Below are 13,340 nucleotides of genomic sequence, written 5' to 3' on the forward strand. Positions count from 1 at the left end.
GTATTACTAACAGTAGAACTACCAATATACTAGTCAGAGCACACTAAGAGCCACATACTTATCTTTCGCATACTAATTATCAACTAAACAGTTTACACAGAAACAACTTAAATGAGTTTAATAACATTGTCAACGTAGGTAGCATGTTGTTGGAAGAAACCCGATACTAGTCGCAATATAAATATGTTGGCTATATAATTCGTGGCCTATTGAAGTAATAATTTCATTGGATTTAAGTTTAATATCGCTTAGTTCTCTAATTAAACACTTTAATTCCGGGTTGACATGGGTTATGAATCCTACCTTTGCTATTATGGTAATAATAATAAAGTCGTAATTTCATAGCAGACGGCCCTGCTGAATAAAACATGATAGTATGGGGTAGCGCATTGTTACATAATACCATGTAACACGTGAGGGCCGTTAAGGTAGTTTAGTCGTAATGTGTTCCTAAGCGCCTGACTCAGGGTGTGAAAAGACGAATTTATGAAAATATCCGCTGCAATGCCTGCAATCGCGTAAGCTCCGTCAGCTAAGTGGTAAAGCTGTCGCGTGTTCGTATTTTCGTTATTTCATAATATTCTTGTTAACTCAAAAACAAATGACTTACATATGTAATGTCCTATGAATGTATAGCTAGTATTGATAAGGTGCCATCCATTTATTACTTAAGACGATTATTGCCATATTTTGACCCCCTCCTACCCTTATGTAAGAAAAAATCAGAAAAAGCCCGACCCCTTCCCCCTGTTTAATATTTATTATGTAAGAATCTAAAGAAAAAAAGAACACGCATTGGGTTTGGTTAAATTTTGATTTTAAACGTAACAATCTTGAGATAAAGTTTTTATTTATCGGCGCTGGCGTGGATTCACGCGCTTTTTAAAAGTATAATCTTATCTGGCATATTTTTTTCGATCTTACGTAAGAACTATCAAGACTCTGCCACCCCCCTGTAAGAAAAAATAAGACATGGTCGACCTCCCTCCTTCCTGAATTGCTTTACATAATAAATTAATGGCGCCTAATGTTGAATGTTTGAGTATATTAACTTTCGTTTTCGCATGATACGCGTAAGTTTTCTTTAAGGTTGTACACATCTATTTATCTAAAAAACACCTCTTCTTTTACAGAAATAAGTGTATCAACGAGAAACGGCGTCGGGAGCTCGAAAACGAGACCATAAATCAGTTGGAAGAGCTCCTGGGCACGTGTCTGGCGGAGGTGAAGCAGCCCGACAAGAACGGCATCGTTCGCGAGGCCACTCGGCAGATCCAGGAGGTGCTGAACCGGCGCCGCGAGTGCCCCGGCGAGTGTCCGTTGCGCGCGCGCCTCGAGCCCGTGCAGGCGGGGGAGGTCAGCTCCACGCAGCCGCAGCCGCCGCCTCCAGGACACCATTACTCTGAGACCACTACACTTATTGAGGTACATCTTGCTATTTGCAACGTTAGTATTTGTAGCTGTCCAATCGACGGCGAACAGTGAGAAGAGCATGGGCGAGGTTTTTTTCGCGGGCGAGAGTTGTCAACAGTGAACAATTTCCGATTTCTTACATTTACTTACGCAATTCGTCTCTAAAAATGGTTAATCGCTACTTGATTGGTTGCTGATGGTCGGAAAACTACTTTTTCTGAGTCTTAGGGTCCGTAGCGTTGTACAGTCAGCCAAGAAAGTGGTTTACCACTTTTCGACTCTATTTGTCAAGTAATAGAGTCGAAAAGTGGTAAACCAATTTCTTGGCTGACTGTACCTAACGGACTGTAATCGTAATTAAACTAATTAAGTCCGAATATAATTTATTGCATGGAAGGTCTCGTATTTTGGTGCAACTGGACTTAATAGCCTTTTCTTTATATCATTTGTTATTGTTGGACTTACTGGGCACGCTTGCTCAATGTAGGGAAACTCTCTACACTCCTTTTTTCCTATTATGTGTTTTATCTAAATAAGTATTGTTTCCACTATTTGATGCCACTTGCTAGCTACACTGAGTCCCCCACTTAGAAGTCAATGACGGAAAGTACGTTTATTATTGTAGATAGATAAAAAAAATAGGCTTGGTCGGTGCACACAATTGATCAAGTTTAAATTAAGAGACTTGTGACAATATCCTCGTAAATAACATATACGTAATGTATTTTTTTTCTTACAAAAGAAAAAAAAATTACAGAATGCTCCATCTAAGGTTATGGTATGCCGTATAGCAGGCGCATAGCCTCGTAGCTTAAAACATAGTCACTTAAGAGAAAACCTAGGATTAAAAGAGGACGTTGCCACGCACTTGAGGCATCCGTTGCACTGACGTTATTTAACGGACTTCATGTTACTAGTACCTATAATTATGCGACTCATTTGTTTTCTGCGAATGCCACAGGAACAATTTAACATTGCTTATTCCTCGGATTCAAGTCGGGGCACGGTTCAGTTTTAGATGTTGACTAAACAGGAAAAGAGACCGTCGTATACCCAGTACGTGAAGCTCAAGTTGTGGGGTAAATTGTCTGTTACTAAATTACCTCCTAATAAATATAAATATGATAAAAAGCATCTAAAGTTATCTGTGTCTTTTTCGTGAGTTGCCATTAGTTGGTTGATCTATGACTGGGGGGTTATCCTTTAAAAAAGGATGACTGATCAGCGCCGTGAATGAATCTAGATGGCGCCGCAACCGGATGTCGATTCAGTTTCTGAAACTTTTACAAAATTTCAGCTCACCCACACAATTTACTTATTTTTTATCCATATCACCATAATAATGTATAGGTATATTAGGTAATAGTCCAAATTATCGAGAAAAAAAAACTCTTGTTTTTCTGTGTATACCTATGATATATATAGATATAGGTCACACTTAGCAACTTTTACTATGACCCATAAAGCTTATACACGGAAAAGACATGAGTTACATTACAACATTTATAGTAATCTTCTAACCTAGACGTGCCTATGTGTTACAATGTAGAGGCTCGAGTCTGTATTTAGGGTCGGCAAGGTCACGACCGCTATCGATTATCGGGAAATATATTTCGATGGACTATAAAGATACGGGTGGAAATGACATTCAGGCCCTATTTAACATGCTTCGATCATGCGCTGTAACTTGCAATAGTGTTTGTAAATACTAGATTACTAGAAAAAATCATTTAGGAATACATTTTCCAAATAGAAAATTTACACTTGGCGAATAGCCTGCAGTTAGGCTATGTTTTCCTTACTTAGTCATTTAATAAATACTAGCATTTATTATTTTCGACTATCTGATAAATTTGTTAAATGTCTGATCAAAACTTGTTGTTCTGACGATAATTCAATGATTAACAGCCAATCATATCGTAATAGATCTCCGATTTGGTCGATGGAAATCAAAACGAGTCGAAGCGAGACGAAATTCCCGTGTCCCTCTTTTCCTTAAAATATTTATATCTGCACCAATATTTTGTTTAGTCCACTCTCCATCTTTTGAAATTGTATATTTAGGTAATAACTTATTTCTTTCTCTTTACAGGCCCTAAAGCACTACACGAGCAGTCTTGGTTGGGTTTTACTGGAAATTAATTCAGAAGGCAAAATCGTTTGTGTAACCGAGAATATTAAAGACTTCATTCGGCAGGACAGAACAGAGTTATACAAAAAGTCAATCTTCTCATTGTTGCATGCCAGGGATCATGCAAAAATAAAGCCCTTGTTGAAGAATATACAAAGTTTCGGCTGGTCCGCAGGAGACACCGACAAGTTTCAAGCTATTCAAGCCCGACTCGCCATCCACAATTCGAATGGGACAGACGACGCTGAGTAAGTATTATCTGGCCTTTAAGGACATGTTCACAATTGGCTCACACTTTCTACGCAGCCTACAATCGCTATAACATCTTTATTCTTTATTCTTCCTTTATTGCACCATGGTAATTACAAGATGCGAAAGAGTAAGGATCTCATGGACCCAGAATGGGTATGGCAATTTTATCCTTAAAACTAACTTCTCTTTCTTCACACGACTCAAGGTGTTAGGGTGCACGTCCAGAAGTTTGTAAACGGCTTCTATACTACAGGATGGAGACTGTACGAAAAAAGGCAGTCATTAGGCTGGCCGTCAATGGGCCGATACAGACGGACTCCAACCCGACTGCTATTTGTATGGGAACTGCACGTCGACTTCATGCCAATTGCAGCGTCGGCGTGCAATTCCCATACAAGCTGCAGTCCGTCTGTACCGACCCAATGTCGTACTATCTCCTGGGCGGTCAACGTGAACTGCTAATTAAGATTAAGAGCCTAATGTAAACGTGCGTTTGTATGTGTAAACGTAATGTATTCAACACACGAACAAGTTTTCAGTAAATTGACCTACATTATTCAAAGTTCTAGTAGCACCCATATAAATTGTAAATTTGCGTATTGAGATTAGCACTAAGGCTTCCTATGTCGACGATAGTTGGTTATGACTATCGATTATTTTGCAATTTCATTCTGATGTTGTTGAGCGATAAGGGGTCGATTACGTTTTCGTATTGCTAAAGAAATTTTCAATATTCTATATTCCTCTCATATTCTTTCTAGTGGATTACCAAAACGAAAAACGTCTAATGTAAAGAAATTTAGAATTTAATACTTCAAGATTTTTTTTAATATAGCTCAATTTATTGGTCTGTTTTTTAATCCCGAATCAGATGCTATGGAATTAGAATGACCTCGTAATTTGTCAGAAACCAATTCTGACAAATTACGAGGTCATTCTAATGCTGGGACTGCTACAAAAAGCTAGTGTTAAATATTATATGTATAATTTCTGTAAAAATTCTGAGGCCGATTAGTCATTAGGCACGGTTACTAGTTTTATCGCAATTTTCGTAATGCGTAACAAGAGTTGGTCGGTTGAGCTTCGCTTTTCAAAACGCTTGCACAACGATTGGCAATCGCGAGACAATGACTTGGTCAATCCGCCGACGGTGTAAATGATCTGTCCTATCTTTTTGTTGTGAACGATAACGTTTGGAGACCGCGTGCTCACCATGATTATGAACTTTCACGTATGGTATGATTGTAAAAAGCGCTGGTGGCCTAACGGTAAGAGCGTGCGACTTCCAATCCTGAGGTCGCGGGTTCAAATCCCGGCTCGTACACATGAGTTTTTCGGAACTTATGTACGAAATATCATTTGATATTTACCAGTCGCTTTTCGGTGAAGGAAAACATCGTGAGGAAACCGGACTAATCCCAACAAGGCCTAGTTTACCCTCTGGGTTGGAAGCTCAGATGGCAGTCGCTTTCGTAAAAACTAGTGCCTACGCCAAATCTTGGGTTTAGTTGTCAAGCGGACCCCAGGCTCCCATGAGCCGTGGCAAAATGCCGGGACAACGCGAGGACGAAGAAGAGGCATGGTATGGTTGTGAATGGTTGAAATTGACGTCATGCATACGTCATGTGTATGACGTCAATTAAAAGTATTTCAGTAAAAGTTAACTTTTCAAAAAACTTTATGAAATTGTACTTACGAAACATGTTGGCTATTAAAGCGTAGAACTGGCGATATGATGTTACTATTCTGTTTTGCATAAAATTATTTCGCTAAATCATTTTTCGAATATTTTATTCAGTTAGTACAGAAAATATTGGCAATTATTTTGGTGGATCACTTGAATTCTTTAGGTTTACGTTTGTTTTATACATAGATTCCCTGATAAGATGACGGTTGATTTATGTTATCGTTTAGCAACTATTCAAAAATATGATTCATGACAAATGCGACAAACTAAAGTTTTTATCACTTGTTTACAATTATACTATACATCTATGTTCAGTTATTTTTATTACTTTCTATTGTATAATATACGTAACACCGTACTTACTCCCGCGTCGGTTATCGGGAATGATTTTAAGGGGGTCTTTTACACGGTGCACCGGTGTGCGAGCGGGACATCGTTATATACGGTAAACAGAGCTGTCCCGCTCACACAAGGTAGCGGCGTGCGGATCCGTTAGCCTTATAATATAATAGTTTTGTGTGGTGCAGATACGTGGAGGCAGTGATCCACGCGGCGCCGGTGCGCGGCTCGCCGGCGGAGCAGGCCGGCTCCGTCATGTGCGTCATCCGGCGCTGCGAGGACGCGTCGGCCCTGCTCCCCGCGCCCCTGCCCACCGACGGCCCGCCCAGCCGAGCCGACATCCATAACGACCAGATCGTCTTCAGATTGGACTCCAATTTGGTTATCTTAAGTAAGGCTTTGTTATCGATAAACAGTACTATCGGTATGTTAGTGACATGTCTGACCATGTCGCATTTCAGATTGTTAATCTTTAGAGTTAAATCGATCATTACTAGCTTCTACTTGTTACCAAGGCTAGCAGTATTCTTCGCTGGATTGAAATGGTTGGATTTATTTAATAAGTGTCTCTCGAGTTACTGGTCATCTGTTTAAACGGCTTCGAGAGTTTTAGTTATTCCTTTTGAGTTTGAAAATGATATAAAATGTTATCTAAACCATTTAAATCCTAAAACCGAACCAGTTAAAACTTATAAATTTTTATTGTTACAGCTTGTGATTTAAGTGGTGTGGAAGACTTAGTCGGTACACGTTATTTAGAACTTGTTGATCAAAGTGATCGCGTTCGCGTCGCCGCGCATTTAAAGGGAGCCCCGGGGCTGTCTGCGCCGCCCTCGATCAGCGACCCCTTCCGGCTGCGACTTCACGAGCGCCGGCTGCGGGTCATCGCGCAGACGCGCATCTTCCGCGCCGACGCCGCCTCCGACGACCACGACTTCATCATGTCCACGCACACCGTGCTCGACGACGACGCGCCGCTCGACGCGGGCTCCGCGCCCTCCGGCGCCGGCGGGCCGTTGCTGCCCTCGGCGCCCAACGGCGAGGCCTACCGGCCGAGCATGAGCCCCGCCGACTTCATCGCCATCAACGACTTCGACCACGACCAGTGGTTCTCGGTGCCCAACTTCCCGATGGGCGACATGTCCGAGGAGTCGAAGGAGACGAAGGGCAGCCCGTCGCCCGGGCCGCTGACGCCGCTCACGCCGCGCACGCCCGCCACGCCGGGCGACGCGCCGCCCGCGCCCCAGGCCGGCGGCGCCGACGAGCGCCTGCGCTCGCTGCTCACCAAGCCCGTGTCGGAGGCCTCGGTGGCGTCCGAGAACCGGCTGCTCAAGAACCTGCTCAAGCAGGAGGAGGAGGACGGCACGTCGAGCGAGACGTCGGCGCCGCACACGCCGCTGACGCCGCACACGCCCCACACGCCGCACACTCCGGCCGCGCTGTCGCCGCACCACTCGCACACGGCGGGCGCGCGCTCGCTGCCGCACCACCCGCACGCGCCGCATGCGCCGCACGCCCCGCACGCGCCGCACATGCTGCAGTCGCAGATGTCCATGTCGAGTGCGGCGCTGCACACTCTTCAGCCGCCTATTAATAATGGTTCAGAAATTTTATCACGGGTAAGTTCTGCATTAGGATGGTTAATCAACATGAAATTTTGTATGATTATTATGAACAGACTAACGTATTTGTCCTCTTCAGATATTGCACACGAATTCAGACGAAGACGCTGAAGAAAATAGGAGAAATTGTCAAGACGGGAATCGGCCATCACAAGTGTCGCAACCTAGTGCGCTGCTAACCCAGCTTTTGGCAAACGGGCCGTCGAATAATGGCCGCTCCACAGACCCCGAGCGAGATTACCTCCACGAGAGGCTTCAAGGAGTTAAACGTAAATTTGAGGAGAATAAAGGTTGCCCTACGAGTAATGTGAAAAGGCCGACTTCTGAGGCTCAGCAGGTTAGTCCGTTTCTAATACGATTTCGTACCAATTGATTGCATGTTCACATTATGCTCAAAATTGATAAGTACTTTACAATGAGCCATTTAATGTAATCGAAATGAAGACGTTTTATATCATTGTTTCCTGTATTCTTTTTACCTGTCTTCGTAGCTAGGTACACTCCACGCGGTCGATTTCTTTACTATGTTAAGAAGAAAGGGGGCGAAGTCGCGTGACCGCTTTTTCATACAAACGTAGTCCCCATTTTCCTCTACATAATAACATTATAGAAAATATTACGCAATTTCATGTCTGACCAGAGCTATGCCCTGCGTTTAATTTTATTTCTACTTTTTTTTAATTATAAGAGCTTTTATAATTAATATAAATTAAATGTTCATGGAATTTATTTTTCGCATCTACTCTTATAATTATCAAAAAATTTCAGAAAGTCAAATGAAGGGGCAAAGATAAGGTTAATATATAATAATAATAATAATAATAATAAAATACTTTATTGTGCACTACAAAGAAACATACATGTTACAAACAAAAAAAAAAAAGGACATAAGTAAGTAGGTAACAACAGGCGGACTTATCGCTAAAAAGCGATCTCTTCCAGACAACCTTCAGATAGCGATAATAAATATAATAAAATATATATATTATAGCGATATAATAAATTATGAAAAAATATTTTTCATACCGATATACTGGCAGGAAAATGGGGGCTATGTTTGTATGGAGAAGAGGTCATCCACTATCGTCTTAATTTCTTTACATATTCGCTTCGATAAGTAAGGTGGATCTTTAGACGGATTCCACTATAGGCCCTTTTATTACCCAGGTGAGCTCTAGTGCGGTGTCAGCGTCACCCACATGCTCGTCCTCGGCGACGTCGCCGTCGACGAGCAGCGCCGGCATGAGCCCGCTGTGCGCCAAGAACCAGATCCTGGTGTCGCTGCTGGCGCGGCAGCAGACGTCGCCCACCACGCCCATGCCGCTGCCCAACGCGCTGCGCGGCTTCCCGGCGCAGCGGCCGCGCGCGCCGCCGCCGCTGCCGCGCCACCAGGCCACCGTCTCCAACATGCTCGCCGCTAACAGGTCAGCATCCTTATGTTACGTTGGCTCGATCCACTTCACAGCGTACAATACAATACGAACCAATTAGGTTAGGTTTACCGCAAAAAACGGAAACTGCCATGTCGACATCTCTATGACCATAGAGTCAAATAATAGATAGGGCCACTGGCTTTGGCGTGTTCCCTGAGAATGGTCATTTCGAGTAAAGGGCCTTTATTAGTATGCTGTGAAGTGGATTCGCCAAAAATAAATATGAAACATACACGAAGGGTCAGTTGCACCAAGTTACACCAAACCGTCTGTCACTGTTAAAAATTTCGCTAAATTTGATTGTATTTCAAGTTTGGTTAGTGCAACTAATCCTTAAACTCCTCGCTTTCCACCCCCTGGGTCATTGGCGAGAATCAAAATTCAATAAATATTATCATTTGTGACTGACAAATTAGAATTTTGGGATTAACAGATCATAAATTAGGTCCAGAACAAGCTGTTACCTCTGTTTATGGTTATTAATTTCTTTGTTTCTGAGATATTCCTATTTCAGTCAGAATAATTGCCTATTCATCATTTTTGGATGACAGTTATTTGATACTTATCATCTAAAATAACCGCTATTTAGACTCCTTTTTAGGGTTCCATAACCAAAGGGTCAAACGGGACCCTATTACTGAGACTTCGCTGTCCGTCCGTCCGTCCGTCTGTCACCAGGCTGTATCTCATGAACCGTGATAGCTAGACAGTTGAAATTTTCACAGATTATGTATTTCTGTTGCCGCTATAACAACAAATACTAAAAACAGTATAAAATAAATATTTCAGGGGGGCTCCCATACAACAAACATATTTTTTTTGCCGTTTTTATAAATAACGGTACGGAACCCTTCGTGCGCGAACCCGATTCGCACTTGCCCGGTTTTTTAACCATTGATTAGTTTTTCCAGAGACAACAAAACTACGACAGACCAATGTGAGTCGGATCGCTTAGCGTGACTTGCGTTGTAGCACGCAACTCACAACAACTTGAAGTTGCGCTCGACATATGGAGTCGCTCGCGACAAATCAAGTCATGCTCGGTCTGATAGGCTTTTATTGTAATGTATTTCAAATGTCAAAAACGCCTCCACGAAAGCTTAATCCCATCCGCAGGTTGTGACAGACGAGTCATGAACGGATTTTAACAAGACCGAAATCTGAGTGTGCCGTTATTTTCAGCAACAGCCGACCGAGCAGCGTGAACGGCGGCAGCGGAGGGTCGGCGCTGGAGTGCGCGCCCGGCCTGGCGCAGAGCCACCTGCAGCTCGTGCTGCAGGGCGCGCCGCGCGGCTACCCCGCGCCCGCCGCGCACGCGCCGCCCGACCCGCCGCACTACGCCAGCACCGCGCCTCTGCTGCAGCACGCCTACAACAACCAGCCGCAGTTAGTGCATTCAACCATTAACGACCACTTCCTAAACACTTCTTAAATCCTTTCAACGCCACGCCTATCGTGTGCGGCCGCGGCGCATCATAGTGAACTTTGTTGTGATGTTCGAAGTCGCCTCAGGTGACGTCTTTTGCGGTCAAAGGGTCAAATCCCATACGATATAAGCAAAGTCAAAGAAAAAATCTTGCTCCTTAATTTGATAGCCGTAATAGATGGCGCTGTATTACGCCACATGATTTGTGGCTACTGAATTGTCAAACGTCAACTTATGACACAGCTACTGCATAATGAACGGAGCCGAACAGTGCCAGCAAAGCAGTGTCAAATTCAAAGCATTTTAAACATCTTACACATTCAACGAATCTTTGGCAATAAGTCAACCAGCCTCCTATTGACAAAATCACAGTAGACTAGATGGAGTAGCTACTTAGTATCTCCAGTTGACATTGTTGTTGAGGCTTACGCGGAGATGTGTTTACAGAAGCGGCAGCAGTCGGCAGGGCGAGCGCGGCGACAGCGAGGTGCCGTGCGGCGACAGCATGCTGTCGGCCATCCTCGACGAGTTCATCGAGAACATGCCCGACGCCGACCGCAACGCGCCCGACGTAAGCGTGCTCGCGGACCTCGAGACCTACCAGCTCAAACCCGACAGCGCGGCAAGTCGATACGTGGCGTAGCCTGATGTCGTTGTCGTTGTTAGGCGGTCTACGCACTGCACCGCGATCGGATGCGGTGACGGCGTGAAGCGAGACGGCGCTACGCATGTCTAGCGATGTCTCGCTCGCACGACGTCGCCACATCTGATTGCGGTGCCAGTATGATAACCGCATTAGCTAATCTTTATTCGCTGTAGAACTGTAGTCAGCTCCTTGGTCTTTCATCAAGAACCGATATGTATGTTATGTATGATATAGTATCATATTCTTTCAACTGCATGGTTCTATATCTTTCAAAGAATTAAATAAAAGGAACAACCAAATTAAATAAATAATGGGAGAGCAGCAGTTGGACATTCAAATCGGCTAAGAAAAATAAGCTTTTTAACAATTTCATTTACTATTTTAATAATGTTGTAGTTATTTATACTTAGATTTTATTTTATTTTACATGCATGATAATGACGTCTTACCTACATGCTTGTTTCATATGTACGAAGTCGAATAGTATTTTTTACATATTATGATATCCTTTATAGTTCGTTTTTTTAGCATTAGAAAGCAGGTAAGCGTTTTTGACGTAACTTTTCATTGAAAAACACTTTTGAAAAATAATTCACACCAAATATGTCACAATTATAAATCATGTACGATCATTTACAATCTTTTGCTTTCATAAGTAATAGTTACTGATTTTTAAAAAGCGTTTTTCAATAGACATGTCAAGATTGTTTACTTTATTTATAATGCTAAGGGCCTCCGCTAGCTGGTGCGGGTGCACGGAGCGGACGAGCGGGTTAACGAAAAATAGTATGAGCGACGCTAACTGAAGCGGACGCGTGCGGTGGATTTCACCTACAAATAGCACCCGCGTGCGTCCGCGTCAGCCAGCGTAGGCCCTAAAACAAAGGAACTAGCCACCGCACGTAAATTGCCATTTGTCTACTATCTGATTAAAATATAAATTTAGGTAACATTAATCCTTCGTATGTTTAAGCACTGATCAGTGCGAACGAATTTAAACCTATTGTATTCAACAATGGATTCATACGAAGGGTTAAACAAAGTCCAAGCAGATCCGGCAAGACATCCAAGTAAATTTAATAAAATATTTTTTTTTGACATTGCAGGGTATGAAAGATAGCAAAGCTATGATCAATGCAATAAGACAAAGTCTTATGCAGTGTGAAACCGTCACCAAGAGCCCAGTGTCGACCAGTCCCGGACCGCCGCCGCCTGTGTACTCCGTACAAAATTTGGTAAGAATTTATTTTACTATGTTCCATTAAAATTTACTTCAACGTCCAAGATCTTATTAGAGAGCGCAACGTCAGTTGTCCGACTGATAGTTACCGCCGGTGGCTCTCTTCCTCCCCACCCTGTGAACAGAGGGCTTACCGCGAAACATGAAAATCGAAATTTCGTTATCTGCCTCTCTTATCATCCTTGTGTATTCGAGCGATAGAGAGGCAGATACTGTTATTTGTACAACAAGCGAGCAAAGGTTGACATTTCTTCCAGTCCTTATTATGAGTCCCGCGTTAGCAAAATATTCTATATTAAATTCACAATTAGAATCTTGAGCGTAGCAAGGGACTCAAAAGCGCACGAGATGTAAATAATTTTGATCTACACATGTCACAAGACTTTCCACCTCAGCAGTGAGAACATATTTGGAAGGTAAAAATACAACCTGATAAAATTAATCCTTCTTCATCACCATTTCACTCATGTTTTCTTAGGGCCAATGCCACACTAGCGTCTCCCGAGCGTCGGCGTCTAGCCAATTCTATGGCTGCTGCTAGACGCAACGTTGGCGCAACTGCGCAGCGAAGCCATTAGCGCTGACTAGACGCCGACGCTCGAAAGACGTGGAGTGTGTGGAGTGGCTCTTAAGGTATTCTAACAATTAAGTTTTAATATCGCAATAAACCAAAACGAAAGAGATTTGAACAAAATAATACGGACATAACGAACATCGATTGATAGTTCAATCGACAATTTTTTATGTAAAAAATATAAATTAAGATACGGTCCGAATTGCGGATACTACTATTTGTCAAGTATAGTAGAGATCGTTAAAAGTAGAATTATTTATTTTGCGTAATAATCTTTGTATATTTTTAAGTTCATTGTTTTGTTTGTACAATAAAATACGTTAAATATGGTCTTATTATTAAACTTTTTTCATTAATTAATTATTACGAATGAATACTCGTAGGGGGTGGAACGATGCGGTCTGACTTGTTTCACGGGTTTTATTACTATGGATTCAGTGATAAAGGAAAAAGTAAATGAACTCGTTCGTCTATACAAGAACGTAATTACAAAATAAAAGCGCAAAGATTACAAAAAAAAAAAACGTATTTATTTTAAAAATGTACTGTGGGAAATATAGACTTTGTGTACTATTGG

The 13,340-nt window shown here is 42.5% G+C and overlaps 1 protein-coding gene across 7 annotated transcripts in view; it reads left to right on the forward strand.

Moving 5' to 3' along the window:
- The window catches only part of LOC133517762 (uncharacterized), a 99,994-nt gene that overhangs the window by 68,846 nt on the left and 17,808 nt on the right, over positions 1-13,340 (forward strand). For 6 of the 7 annotated variants that reach the window (XM_061851167.1, XM_061851171.1, XM_061851168.1 and 3 more), the window contains 9 exons: positions 1,134-1,425; positions 3,506-3,792; positions 6,011-6,213; positions 6,534-7,441; positions 7,524-7,781; positions 8,612-8,868; positions 10,060-10,263; positions 10,751-10,874; positions 12,056-12,184. In XM_061851167.1, the coding sequence (XP_061707151.1) occupies positions 1,134-1,425; positions 3,506-3,792; positions 6,011-6,213; positions 6,534-7,441; positions 7,524-7,781; positions 8,612-8,868; positions 10,060-10,263; positions 10,751-10,874; positions 12,056-12,184 (2,662 nt within the window). The remainder of the gene's footprint in view (positions 1-1,133; positions 1,426-3,505; positions 3,793-6,010; positions 6,214-6,533; positions 7,442-7,523; positions 7,782-8,611; positions 8,869-10,059; positions 10,264-10,750; positions 10,875-12,055; positions 12,185-13,340) is intronic. The other variant, XM_061851166.1, reaches the window with a different exon arrangement.

This window comes from Cydia pomonella, chromosome 5, assembly GCF_033807575.1.
Source record: "Cydia pomonella isolate Wapato2018A chromosome 5, ilCydPomo1, whole genome shotgun sequence".
Classification (NCBI taxonomy): Eukaryota; Metazoa; Arthropoda; class Insecta; order Lepidoptera; family Tortricidae; genus Cydia; species Cydia pomonella.